Source organism: Lissotriton vulgaris, chromosome 1_1 (assembly GCF_964263255.1).
Source record: "Lissotriton vulgaris chromosome 1_1, aLisVul1.2, whole genome shotgun sequence".
NCBI classification, from domain to species: Eukaryota; Metazoa; Chordata; class Amphibia; order Caudata; family Salamandridae; genus Lissotriton; species Lissotriton vulgaris.
Genome location: NC_141685.1, coordinates 1,586,706,003 through 1,586,720,966, shown reverse-complemented (window position 1 = coordinate 1,586,720,966; position 14,964 = coordinate 1,586,706,003). Strand labels below are relative to the sequence as shown.

The 14,964-nt window shown below is 45.2% G+C and overlaps 1 protein-coding gene across 1 annotated transcript in view; it reads left to right on the top strand.

Moving 5' to 3' along the window:
* Positions 1 to 2,622: 2,622 nt before the first annotated feature.
* The window catches only part of CCT2 (chaperonin containing TCP1 subunit 2), a 190,573-nt gene continuing 178,231 nt past the window's right edge, over positions 2,623 to 14,964 (top strand). Inside the window, exon 1 of the mRNA XM_086918137.1 lies at positions 2,623 to 2,829. Coding sequence (XP_086774263.1) covers positions 2,827 to 2,829 — 3 coding nt within the window. The 5' untranslated portion in view covers positions 2,623 to 2,826. The remainder of the gene's footprint in view (positions 2,830 to 14,964) is intronic.

The following is a 14,964-nucleotide window of genomic DNA, read 5'->3' as shown; positions in this document are numbered from 1 at the left end:
AGACTTTCGAAATCCTCAAGCCGGCGGGTAAACTGGTCACTCGAGGTCCGAAGAGTCCGGATCTCAGTCTGGAGTTCGGAGACATCAGTGGTGAGACTGGCTGTCTTGACATCCAACGACTTGACTCTCTCGTTGGTCTTGGCCAAGTCCGCCCTGATCAGGCCCACATCCACCGCCACTGTGTCGATCTTGGCTGCCAGGGTCTCTTATTGTTGGCCCATCGACGATTGCATGCTAGCGATAGCGCCCATCACATCTCGAAGTGTTGGCTCCTCCGACTCCGGGGGGCCACCACCAAGGTCCTCCGGGGTTTTACCAGTCCCGCTGGGCGAGCCCTTATTGCGCGCAAATCTGTCCATAATGGTGGTCTGAGTCACGACCACCGCGAGTCACATTCTTGAGGGACCGCTTGTCACTCTCAGACTTGGCCGCCATGGTGGGTTGCGCGCCCCTCAGGGGCTTTTGGGACCTGGTGTAAATGGCTTCCCCCAAGGAAAACCACGAGAGATTGAAATGCAGGGTGTCGGTGAAGATCAATCAGGCGACTGCATTCACAGGCCAGCTTGAGCACTAGGCAGCCACCTCCAATCTTCGTAGCCAGAGAAAACGAAAACGAAAGTAGACCCCGGGTAGCCGTCCCCTACCACAGGCCGTTGTTGTTCAACTACTTTCGGGGTGCTCCAGATGCCCAAGTCCCGGGATGAGCCACGGTGTAGGCCTCCAGGCTTCAGGAAGGAGTAATTCGGGCGTCCGGCATCCGATTAAAAATCTGAAAAAGGCCTTTCAGATCAGGAGAGTCGTGGCTATTAGAACCCGTCGTCAGAAACAGGATTTGCACCAGGATAGACGGTGCAGGGGGCGAGGGTTTCGGGAGCTCACAGCTCACGCGACCATCTTGGATGCGCGCTAAGCTCCTCCTAGATATCTCTTACCGTTGCTGGTGTGTACAGTACTATAAATTAATACGTTGTAATAAAATTGCGGCAAACCCTCTATTAAGTATGAGATGAAAAATGTGGAATCAGCGCGATGTAAACATCGGAGTTTCACAGATTAAAAATGGCGGCCGAGCGTGTGACGTAATCACGTCCAATCCCACAATCCTTTGCACTACAGTGACGAAATGCTCCCAGAAGTCTTTGCGAAGAAGGGACGTCACAGGCAGAATGAAGGAGAGGTGGATGGCTCGAGCAGAGATGACGCGTGAATAGCGATTCAAATGTCGCTTGAGAAACAGCAGTTGCCAAACCAAATGAAGATCTCAAATAGAGGGAAATAAACTGTCTGACGCACCTTCGAGAAATCGAGTTCTTGGGTGATCGAGGCACTCTTGTCCGAAGGCTCCAAATGTTCCAAAAATTTCCAAATAAGACCAAAAATCGTAAAGGAAATTCCAACGGATTTTTCTATAAAAAGGATACCCCACTCCTGGTACCAAATTGTAGTAAGGGGTTTTGATGAAATTAATCCAAAGGAATCCGAACAGGAAATAAGTTATATGATATTTAATTTCCAGTTTAAATATACATATAGTGAGCCCACGGCAGAGGTTGTCAATGCAGAGAACACCAACAGCAATCTGACGAGGAGGTACAGAATGAACAAGGGAAACGAATGCACAAGCACTCTAACAGAATGTAAAATAAAATGGAACTAAGATCTTAAAGGTAAAACACTTACAGGATACTACACTTAGGCTCAAATATGGATACGCAGAAAAGTAATTGCCATTATGATTATTGATGATGATATGTTTAGATTCGGATAGGAATAACTGGTATTAGAGTTATGTTAAGGTTAGCCATCTGACATCTGTACCTATCAATGTAATCAATGTCAATTGTATGTTTTCTGCGTAATTTTGTAATATTGTGAATATTAATTCTTTAATTGTTTGTTAATAAATACGGCCTGGGGTTATCTACGACCCACTTTTCCAAAGAAACTCTTGTTCCTGATGTTATTTGGGTCTTGGCAAGGGAGGAGGGGGGGGGGGTATAGGTAGTAACAGGCCATATTCACTTGCAGTTGAAAGTCACTCATAAGGGCTTTGAAAACCATGGAAATGTCACACATAACCAAGCCGAAAACTTGACAGCTACTCTACACTGGAGACATCTCTGACTCCAGTTAGCTTGCAGAAAGGCATGCTTAGTCTTTTTTTAATTTTCAAAGAATCCGTTAAGTTTCACCATGGAAAGCCCTTTGATTAATGGCTATAACGTAGGCTGCCATCTTGAAGCGTATTTTCACTTTGGTCCAAAAAAAAAAAAGTAAATAAATAAAAATATACAAGCGAGTTCTAGTTTAATATGCTATGTTTTTAACACAGATTATTTCCATTCATTTCTAAATATACCCAAAACTGTTTCTTGAACATGGCAAAATGTTTACAGTTAGCTGTAATTCGCGGATGCGACATTATACTATATTGAACTACTGACAACTTTAAAAAAAAAACACGAGTTCGTCAAATTGTGTTATGGAGTTATTGTCTGGTGAACTTCATCCTTCTAAAAATGTCGCTCTCTTTATACAAAACTATTACAAACCACAATGTCTCCGGCTTCAAAGAGGGAACTTAACCGTTTTAAAATGGCTGCTTCCTCCCACCAAACATTTAGCGTATTCCTAAGCAACGTGACTTCCACATCTATGATGTTGCTGGTCCGTCGTCTGTTTCTGACTCGAGCGGCCGTTGGGAGCCTATGGGAACGTGGGTTTCTGACTTAGAACGCACTGACGTCTTTGGGACAGCCAGAATCTAAAGCCTTTCCGGCAGCACGCGCAGCCTCTTCAGCCGGCTCTTTCCTTCTTACAGTCGCCATGGTGAGTACTGCAGCTTTTCAGAAGGGAAGGGAGTGTCGGCGGCAGTGGGCGCTGTGACAGTTGCGGGCATCGTGGTGTTTGAGTCTTACTGGAGATTCTTTCGAGATTAGGCAACTCGGCCCCTGTACAAGGGTTTCCTACACGCTGAAGTGTATTGACCGTTAAATCAGAGTCTATGCCTAGGCAACTCGAGCACTGCCTTTAAAGGGCATTAGGCCTGCTGTCATTTAAGTATCACCCTGCTTTGTTCATGGTGCACCTTGACGTCCAATTCTCTCTCATCCGGAGTACACGAGCGGCGATACTTGGTTAGAGTACACCACCTTAGGCTGTTCCGTTTGCCCCGATTCTCGCCTTTGAAGTCTTTCCATTGCCTTTGATCATTGTTTCGTTACTGCACGTTATGGGTTTTCTGTTAAAATATGTGCAATTGATAACACTTTACGCAATGTTTTTAATCTTCCAGAAGTTTTATGGATGGGCCACTAACATTAAAAGGCTGATTGATTACCAAATAAACCGCACTTATGTGTTTCTAAGCATGACAATTAAGATATGTTACTATTACACAATGCAATGCCAAGAATATTTGTCCTTTCTGCAGGATCATCCCACCGTTTTTTGCCTTTAGCTTGAACCATATTTTTGCTGGGTATAGAACTCTATGCACTTTATCCCTGCTAACCAGTAGCAAAATGCCTGTGCTTCTCCTTTTAACATTATAAAAATTAAATACACCTTAGTGGCATATTTAACTTATCAATATGTATCCGAATCTAAAAAAGACTTTGTATGTGTTCTATGTTTTTGTCTTACCTTCTTATGTTTCAGGTCAGTTAGATAAACAAGGTAGAATCTAACTTTTGTACTTATGGTATGGCTCATTACTTAGATTATCTGCACACATTAAGTATCAGTCACACAGAAGTGTAGGTTACTTCTATTCGGTCCTGGTGAATTGCCAATAGACCCCAATTGGGGCTAAAGCAGCCAAGAAACATGTTGACCTCATGTTTTAGAAACTAATCACGACTGCTCTTTAGGACCATTGCATCCCACATGAGCAACACTGGTTTTAATGAGGTCAGTGAGCCTCACTAGGAAAGTTTACCCTAACCCAGCATCACTTAATCTATTTAAAGCACTCTTCTCACCACACTACTATTCATTCCCCACATACCGCACTCATCTAAATGGCATCATTAAAAGATCTCTGGCAAAGAGCGACCTTGTGGGTGCCCGTTTGGCATTGCAGCAATGGCCTTACGAGGAGCATGCTCAGATGATGAAGCATGACACCTCTCGGGTGTGTGAGGGCATTTGCTCTTATTGGAGCATATTTTACTGACCTGACAGACTATTAGCTCCTATACCCCTTCCTAGGACCTGCACACCCTTGTTTCTAAGTCATTTAATTTAACATCAAGGTCCTGGGTGCCCTTTTTACACCGTATACTAGGGACTTGCATGCAAGATAAATGGGTCATTCGGGAATAATGCAAAAACAGTAGTTGATGGACAGAATTCAGAACAATGTCATACATTCACCCCAGTACAGAGATCTGGGCCTAAATCCATAGTTTTTTTGCACTCCACACCACCCCAGTTCAGACATGGCCATATGCAAATCAGCCATGACCCTTTGCCTCATGGGAACAGTCCAGCCTGAACTGCCAAGCCATGTCTTTCCTGGACCGGAATCAAGCATCCTAGGACCGGTTTCTGGCTATCAGCTGTCTTCAGCCAGGATAGCTTGACTCCAGTGGTGTGGAGAGCATGGGACTCACGTCTGAGCATACCCATCCCACTCGGGGTGACAAATGCAAAAACACTAGTTGATGGACAGAATGCAGAACAATGTCATACATTCACCCCAGTACAGAGATCTGGGCCTAAATCCATCGTTTTTTTTGCACTCCACACCACCCCAGTTCAGACGTGTGTGTTTTGCTCATTCGGGAATAAGCCAATTTAATCATGGCTAACCGGGGAGCCCACACACTTTACTCCCGGCCAGTAGGGATAAATACGTTTTAAAGCCAGCAAAAATAGTGTCCAGCACAGACAAAAATTCCAGGATGACCACACAGCAAAGGTATTTTTCCTACAAAGGTAGTACATAGATCCGCCATAAGCTTAATCTACAGCTGGACATCTTGCAATCCAATCTCTTCATCCTGTGTCGAGTTTAGAAAGTATAAGAAACTGAAGTAAGTTGGCAAGAGCTGACCTTGGTTGGAATTCAAAACACAAATACACAACATATCTTTTAAGAATACCTGGTATGCTCCTTCAATTTGCTTTGTGTACCAAGCAAAAAGCTTGAACCCCGATATGCCTGCGCACCAAGACGCAACGGAATTTCACCAAAATTATGTGTTTACTTATTTAAGGTTTTGCTTGCCAAGTCCAGTCACATTCTATAGGTTTTTTAAGCTGTTAAGCAAACAGTCAGAAATGCTGAGTTTGAAAGGAATAATGTGGTTGTTTAGGAAGATGGCAATACAACTCACAAACTTTATTTAAACTTAGGATGTCAAATTGATTACTGTTAAGTTGGAGTTTCATGCTTGGGTGAGCATGAAGTTCTTTATCAACATCCTATTAGTTGTCTTGAATGTGGCACTAAAGGCACACTAATTGGTCCTACTAGGAACCAGGCAGCAGAGCAGTTAGTAAAATAGTAATTCATGGTTTAATTATTCACGAATGCTTGTATGGCCACATTCTAAATGATTAAGAGTTTGAGGTGTACCCTCAATATTTGGGTACAACTTACCTCATCGGGTGGGTGGTATATAAATGCTGACTCTGTGTTTATTCATTGTTCTTAAAATTACTAGCTTTGGCGTTCTTACTTTTTTTTGTTTCTTTGTTCTCCAATCTTGTGTTGAAAATCTATTTTTTCTGATGTCAAGGTTAATGTTGCTTTTGTTAGTCCATTTTCTGTTTCAGGCAGTTTGTTACACAATCTTCAGTTTTTTTTTTTTTTTTTTGGAAAACCTTTATTGTGCCTTCACAGTTTACACAGCTTGTCGCCTACAACCCAATTGGGCCGGCCGCTATATAAGGTGTCAAAGAAAAACGATCTTTACAATACAGTTGTGCCGGTAGTCGTCGAAGTCATGAGGGTAAAGATCGGTAAACAAGTGGTGATGGCGAAATGCAAATGGTCCATGCTTAGAGTACGGGGTTTTCCATTTTCTGTTTTATACCTAAGAAAAGAACATTCAAAACTTCGGGAAGTTACAGTACAATCAGTGAAATAAGCTTATTGCCAGTTAGATATGAGTTTAGTCCTGAGTTAGGGCCAACCCTATGCCGCCCTCTATGCTAGGTAGAGTGTGAGCAAACCACCCTCATCCCTCCAGCCCTCCCCGGTGTATCCCCCCGCATCACTCAGTCCTCCTCAGCCCAACCCGTCTTCTTCGTCTGAGTCTAGTGGGTCATCCTCAGGTAGTGGATCACAGATGTCGCCCCGGTATGTGTTCCATGGGGACCACACCTTGTTCCACTTGGCCGGACACGCCCTGTTCAAGTAAACTGCGCGTTCCGTGACCATGGCCCTGTCCATATTTACGCACCATTGTGAGGCCGTCGGGGGGGTCCGCCACCCCCCAGCGCTGCGCGATGTCTCTCTTGGCCATCATCATCCCTAATGTTACCCAGAGGCGGCCATGCCGGGACAAGTCTGTTGGTTCCCACACATTGAGGAGGCAACGCCGCGGTTCCGGGAGCACCGAAACCTCCAACACCTGTGACACAGTGCGCATGACCTGACGCCAATAGGAGTGTATAACTGAGCACTCCCAGAATGTGTGGAAAAGTGTGCCCTCCTCCCCGCAGCCTCGCAAGCAGAAAGGGTCAGGGGCTCGTTGTATGCGGTGAAGCAATGTCCTGGTGTAATATGTTCTATGTAGAACTTTGAGTTGGATGAGCCTCATTCTTGACGATATTCCCGCTTCCTTAGGGGACGCCAGTGCCTCGTTCCATTCATGTTCATCCATCTCGCCCACTTCCTGCTCCCATTTCTCCTTAAGAGGCACTAGCGGGTCCGGGGAATTGTTAAGGAGTTTTCGGTAGGTGAGGGAGGTGGCTTTTTCTACCATGTAATCCGTCAGAAGGCGATCTTCTAGCGGGGAGGACTCGGGGAGAGTCGATCCTGCCGGAACAGCTGCCAGTAATGCATGACGGATTTGGACATATCGGAAGGTTTCGTGTGGCCCTAGGTCATAGAGTTCTTTCAGGCGGGCAAAAGTAATGACTCCCCCATGTTCCCACATGTCCCCCACCGTTGAGATGCCGATATCGTCCCAGCGGGAGAACCCCTTACTGGTCCGAAGGTTGCCTAGGGCTCGTGAGTCCCAGAGTGGAGTGAGTTTAGTGAGTGTGTCTTTCCACCCTAGTGCAGCGGTGGCTGCGTGCCAGGTGGCCACTGTGAGCCTAGTGGGGCCCTTCAGCGATCTGAGTTTCCGTCTATCATAAAGCGGGGCCAGTAGGCCACTGGTACCCAGTTGGGCCCTGTCCGCCTGGAATGCCGGGTCCGATTGCGATGCATGCAGCCACTGGTTGATCGGTCTGAGCTGTGCCGCCCAGTAGTAGAGATAGAGGTTGGGAAGTGCGATGCCGCCCTCGTACCAGCTCCTGCAGAGCTTGGCATGTGCTATACGCGCCGGGCGGTTGTCCCACAGCAGACCAGAGACCACTGCCGCCACCCTTTGAAAGTACCTCTGGGGCACAGCAAAGGGGGTATTGTTTAGGATCTATAGGAAGCGGGGCAGGGATTTCATCTTAAACAGGGCTGCTTTCCCAAGCATCGTTAACGGTAATCCCGCCCAGAAGCTCGCATCTTGCTTGAGGCGGTTCAGCGGTGGCGCGAGGTTCAGTTTTTCGTGTTCCGCCGGGTCACCCGTAACGTGAATACCAAGGTAGTTAAATGAGGAGCCGGCCAGTCGCAGAGGGCAGTCTGGTCCAAGCGTTGGGTGGCCACCCGTCAGGGCGTACAGTTCAGATTTACTCCAATTAATAGTGTATCCTGATATCTCTCCGTGGTCGTTGCAAAGACGCAAGAGGGCCGGTATGCCGTGATCGGGGTCCGTCAGGTACACCAGCATATCATCCGCGTAAAGCGAGACGCGGTCTTCCCAGCCCTCCTTCCATTTAATCCCTTTAAGCAAAGGGGTAGTCCTGATGCGGATAGCCAAGGGCTCTAGTGAGAGCGCAAAAAGAAGGGGGGGAAAGAGGGCACCCTTGTCGGGTGCCGCGCCGGAGTGGGAAGGAGCGTGAAATGTGGCCGTTCGCGACCACATGCGCTACCGGTGCGGCGTATAGCAGTTTGATCCAGGAGATGAAGACGGGTCCGAATCCCATATACTGGAGTACCTCAAAGAGATAGGCCCACTCCACCATGTCGAAGGCCATTTTCGCGTCAAGCGCCAACAACAATCTTCAGTTTTGTCTATTTCTTGGATACATGGTGTAATACGGTTGGGTGCCGTAGCTGTAATGTTACAACTTAAGTACCATATTCTATCTAGATCACCCTATTCACTCCCATTTAGACCTGATTTTGGACACACCATCGATCAGGCTTTGTTCCTTCAAATGGTCAAGTCTCACCGTAATCTCTTTAGATTACATACAATGGGGATGATGGCAATGGTATTGTCTGGTGCGGTTTCCTAAAAAAGGAGGACCTGAGTTGATTGACCTGGTTTATCAGCTGAGAGTCTGACAAAGAAGATGAATCTTGTTCAAAAGGACCAGCTTTTTGCTCACCACATACCAATATGGTGCTTATTGTCGTTTCCTTTATATAATTGGCAACCCAGTATACACTAAGGAACCTTTTCTAATTATAGCACAAACGGATACATTGGTTCCTTTATCATAAAAAAATTCACTGGTCATCAGTTCAGCCAGATGTGGTATTACATGTAGAATCCAAATAGTATGGTTATTTTCACCTCGTGTCCTAACATCAGTTTTTATAGGCACAAAATTTGGTGCCACCTGAACCAAAGTGACAAAAAGCACTGTCTAAAACCTAATGCATAACCACCAGGAAAAGACTATCTCAATAGGCAAAGCACTTGGTTTGCATTGCTACTTCTCAAACTAGTGACACTGTAGAACGCTGGCCAGATGACCATGTTTGGACAGACCTAGATCTGGCTCATGGGCCATCTCTATTTGCTAATAAAAAGAGAGTAAGGGTATGACAATTCACTCTCTTACCCCTAAGGAATAGTTACAACTGAAGAGTGATAGAACAGAATACCACTTACAAGGGAAACTCTTGACGTGGTAAAAGACAAACAGAAGGAGAAGGAGAACCAAAAGTAGGTTAAGTAAGAACCCTTACTCACCACCTAGTGGTGACATGCTTCATCACTGGGTTCCCACTGGAAAGACCTAGCGTCTTTCCAGTGTGCTACGACGCCTGTTTTGCAGCGGAGCTGGTTGTTGTGAGTGTTGAGGGTGCAAACAGAAAAACCAAATTGTGCTAAGTGAGTGCAAATAATTTAAAAAGTGCGTAGTTGTGACGGTAAACTATTTTATTCAGAGTCCAACCAGCACTGGTTAAAAACAATTTAAAGTGGAAACATAGGGTGGGTCTCAATAATTAACCCCTTCAGTGCTCATAACAAGGTCAACTCGTCATGGGTTTTACCTGCCCTGTGCTTATGACGAGTTGACCTTGTCATGAACAATGGGTATCAAGGATCCTCCGCACCCAGCGGGAAAACCCCCCTAGCAGCCAAGGTGTTAAAGACACCTAGTCTGTGGGTGTCTTTAATTATTGAGACCCACCCTATGTTTCCACTTTAAATTGTTTTTAACCAGTGCTGGTTGGACTCTGAATAAAATAGTTTACCGTCACAACTACGCACTTTTTAAATTATTTGCACTCACTTAGCACAATTTGGTTTTTCTGTTTGCACCCTCAACACTCACAACAACCAGCTCCGCTGCAAAACAGGCGTCGTAGCACACTGGAAAGACGCTAGGTCTTTCCAGTGGGAACCCAGTGATGAAGCATGTCACCACTAGGTGGTGAGTGAGGGTTCTTACTTAACCTACTTTTGGTTCTCCTTCTCCTCCTGTTTGTCTTTTACCATGTCAAGAGTTTCCCTTGTAAGTGGTATTCCCATCTCTATTTGCACTTTTTCAAACCGTTCCCACTTACAGCAGATGTCCTTTCCTGTTTTAAATTGACTCTTATTGATTTTGTTCAGTGGATTATATATGTATTAACTGTTCTACAGATCTGTTTGCGTTTAGAGCTGTGTGCCAACCATCAGTTGGTGATACTGTTGGACAGCCTTATTTTTTATGTGAGGTGTATTTACACCTCACTTGCTAGTGCCTTCCGGTTCTTGCTTGTTCCAGCCAGACTCAGTTGCCACCTTTTTAACCAATTGACACTGCTGCTGTCATGGTTTTTCCTGCTCACCATTCTTCACACCAATAGAAGCCCATTACAACCCAGAACCTACTTAATGCATGCCGCAGCACAACCGCGCCAAAGGCAAACCAGTTTGCTCCCAGTGACAGGAACCCATCCCCCACGACTATGCAATGCAACGCCACAACCACACCCGCCAACGAACGCCGCCACTACTACTCCACCCTCCAAGACCTCAGCAACACACTCAAGCAAACGCGGTAGGACCTTTCTTCTGCACCCATTGCAATTTTCACCTGCGACACCTTAGATGCCGACACTGCCACCTCCAGATAACCAACGCAAGCCACTACCCTGCACAAACGGTCTGCCATGCTTCTCCGTGTCCATCCCTCGGGAAACACTCTACTGAAATCTGGTACCTCCTCAACAGCAACACATCGGACAATCTCTTCCTGGACGAAAAATGACCCAACTCAGCCTCCAATCCGGACATTGGCGCGTTCATACAACAGGACCGAACCCTCAAACCAGGCAGAGGACTCCAGATCATCTATAAAGAAGACGATAGACTGCACCACCTCCATCGACTCATACACCAACTTCATGGAACACCTCCACTTCAAAGTACGAATGGACTGCAGCACCACCCTTAAGGAAACCCTTGCCTATGGTCCCCCAGACCCCAGGCGGAATTCTCCACATCGCAGACTTAAGTGCTCCCATCCGATCAACCAACTACATCATCCTTTCGGAACTCATTGTCCACCTGAAAGACACCACAGACTCCGCAGCTTTGGACCCACACAGCAGGCCACACCCTCGACCCTATTTTCTCCTCTAGTAGGAACACTATCACCCCATGACACTGCTTGCATGTTCCGAACACTACATCATACATTTCAAGATAAAGGCTCACCAAGCCAGCCTACAAAAAAAAACCAAAGCACTATCAAGTCACTGGGGCAAAGTATTCGAAGAAAACTGGACCATGAAATTACAGGAACTCCCACCCAAATACACCAAAACTCTCTGTCCACACAAAGCTCTTCAAGAAATGGCTTGCCGACTGTGCTAACTGCACTGCTCCTACCAGAAACTAGATATACTATCCTGTTTTTTAACTTCAAGTATTATGTAATTTCTGGTGTATAAATGTTATGATGAATTTCGCTTTCTTTTTTTAAAATCACTTTGTACCTTGTATTTCTGAAGGACCAGTTCTAATTGGATATTTTAATTGCCACAATCCTGATGAATGCTTTCTACTCTGAGCCCTCTCAGGCCCCTGCTACCACTTCATATACAAACTTGGAAGAACCCTAGTCTCCCCCACCCTCACCGCTATCGTACATACCTTCATCATCACCTCCACATTCCAGTCTTGTTGGAAAAATGCCTTAGTCAATGCCATATTGAAGAAACCAACCGCAAACCCCAAAACCCTCTGCAGCTACAGACCCAGCTTGCTCCTTGTCTTTACCAGCTAATTAATACCCAAATCTCAGACCACCTAGAACTCTAATACCTAGACAGCTCTCAATCATGTTTTGATACCAACCAGAGAAAAGGGACCACTCTTGTTGCGGCCACCAAAGACATCAGAAGCATTCTCGACTAATGAAAAACTGCACACTCATCCTCCTTGACCGGTCCACAACACAAGTCACTCATCAAAAAGCTTCAGGAAGTTATCTGCAGACCAGCCCTCAAGTGGATATCCTCCTTCCTCACGGACAGAACTCAGTCACATTGCGTGAGAGGGGGCGCCGCATGACCTACCTCGTCGTGTGCATTCTTGACTGGATCTGCGGCACATCTGTGAACATTTCACACAAGGACACCACATACACACACACTTGTGGCCATGCTGCAGAAAGCTGATGTGGAGCTTCATGTCATGACAAAGGACAGCCCAGGAGTGCACCAGCGGTCCTGTAATTAAAAAAAAATACTCCCAGAAGCATGTAGCCAGTGAAAGGACACTGGAAGCAGTACAATCCAGGCGCTGACCAGCAAGGACACGAGAGTGACGCAAGAGCCAGCCAGTGGTCATTTAAGGTAAGTAATGGGCAAGTTCTATGCCACTTTAAAAAAAAAAAATGTTAATTTTTTTTATTCAAGCGATTTTAGGAAGTGCTGTGCTGGAAAAACCTATAAATAGCAGTGGCTTCTTTAGGGTCAGTCGAGAGGCACATCTCCTTCATTTCTTTAATTTATTTACTTCTTTTAATTGAGGAATGGGAAGAGGAATATAAGAGTGAGTTATAACGGTAGTAACTTCGAAGTGAACCAAGCATTTGCAGCATCTTTGTGTACACAAAGTAGGCGATTACTGCTTCGTCAAGCTTTCTGCACCCCAGCATCCGAGTGAAGGAAACGGTGCTACTGGCAGTTTGAATGGGGTGCAGGGGCACTAATGCTTGTTTGAGTAACAAAACGTCAGTTGTGGATGAACTCATTTTACTGTACTGTAACTGTTAAAAGATTAAAGTAATAATTATTGTTCTCCACCACTTTTGGTTATTTTACCTCCTGTTGGCTTATCAGTTTAAACTAAACCGCAATTTTGGGATGTGCTCGAAATAATTGATGGCTATAGCCCGATTATGATTTGAACAAACTCCGCTGCTCGAGGATTGGCAAAGCGATATGGACTGGTTCATGTGGACAGAGGCTGTCCATGGGGCTAGTTGCTTAATAAATCTACTTGTCCTGCAACAAAATCCACTTGTCCCTTTGGTGCAATGTAGTTCAGTGACCAATTATGACCCTAATCTCATTATACAAGAGCTCTGATTTAGCATCTCTGATTATGCCAGGGCTCATACCATATTATTGTTTGAATACTTGCAATCCCCTAATATTGCCACGTTTCCGAAGATCTACCTACTAGGGCGGAAGGCAGTAAGCAATAGTTCCATGGTTAGAATGCCCTTTTGAGTCTATGCAAACCTACTAACTTGCATGTTTTAAGGGTTTTCAACAACTTCTTCTCTAAATTTTCCAGATACTGAGAAATGTTGGAAATTTACTCCTGACAATGGCAGGCGTAAACCTTCTGCCAGAGTTTGGGGGGGAGGGGGTAGTGGTTGGAGGGGAAGTGAACTTGCAAACACTAAGCTTTTCGCATGAGCAAATCTACACATGCATATTTGCTCATGCTAAAATGCAGTTCACAAATATTTTCTCTCTTTCTCTCTCTCTCTCTCTTTTTCTCTCTCTTTTTCTCTCTCTTTCTCTCTCTCTTTCTCTCTCTCTTTCTCTCTTTCTCTCTCTCTCTTTCTCTCTCTCTCTTTCTCTCTCTCTCTCTTTCTCTCTCTCTCTTTCTCTCTCTCTCTTTTTCTCTCTCTCTCTCTCTCTTTCTCTCTCTCTTTCTCTCTCTCTTTCTCTCTCTCTTTCTCTCTCTTTCTCTCTCTCTCTCTCTCTCTCTCTAAGAGGCGAGACTATGAGCTTTCAAGCTAGGGCACGGAAACAAATGAATAATGAATATACCCAAAAAGTTTATGAGCTGGCAAGGGCAGAGGAAGAACACATTATACAAATCTCACAAGGAACAGATGGGAAAAATGCCATGTATAAACTGCTAGTGTTAAAATCTGAGCTTAACTCGGGGCTTAGACAGAAAGCTGCTGAGACATACAAAGTACACCAGAAGGAATTATATGAAAACTGTGAAAGGGCCAGCAAACACTTAGCGTTTTATACCCGCCAGAAAAATGTATCCAATGCCATTACCGCTATTCGAGTGAGAGGGCAGACACTCACACAGACCCCCGATATAATTAATGCATTTCAGCAATATTATCACATTTCAGCAATATTATCACAATCTGTATCAGGACGGCATAACAGCAAACAGGGACAAAACAAACATCTATCTCTACAACCTTCTTAATAACCCGTAATCATTTAGTACCTTAGACAGTGTTACCCGTGAGGATCTTGAAAAAGAAATTACCTATGGGGAAGTTCAACTTGCCCTGTCCTCACTTGCGTCCGGAAAAGCTGCAGGCCCGGACAAAATTCCCCTAGATCTATATAAGATATTGAGCAAGCATATCGGACACCTGATCCTTGATCTGTTTCTTGGGATCCAATGGAGCGGTAACCCTCCAGCTTCATGGAAAGAGACCAATATTATTGTCTTTCCTAAAAAAGGGAAACCTCCAGACGAACTCACATCCTATCGCCCAATCTCCTTAATCAATTCGGACTCTAAATTATTTGCCAAAGTTATGGCCATTTGGCTTGGTGGGGTCATCGAACGCCTGGTCTCCCCGTGGCAGCATGGTTTCATTCCGGGCAAAGGAACCACCGACCACACCCGTAGGGCTATTGCCCTTTTTGATATCATGGCTGCAACGGGGGGCCGGATGTCGATGATTCTAATTGATGCCGAAAAGGCCTTTGATCGTGTCACTTGGACCTTCCTCTGGGCAGTCCTGGAACAAAATAATTTCGGCTCTAAATTTATTAAATCCATTAAAGCTATGTATAGCGGCCCAACGGCAAAATTACAGATTATGGACTCCGAATCAGCTATGATCAACATATCAAGAGGTACAAGGCAAGGATGCCCATGCTCACCAATTTTATTTGCCCTATACATAAATCCCCTTATCTTAAAACTCCTGGAAAATCAAATAATTACACCTGTTATAACTGGTCAATATGAAACTAAGGTTTTGGCATATGCCGACGACATTGCCATATTCACACCCGAT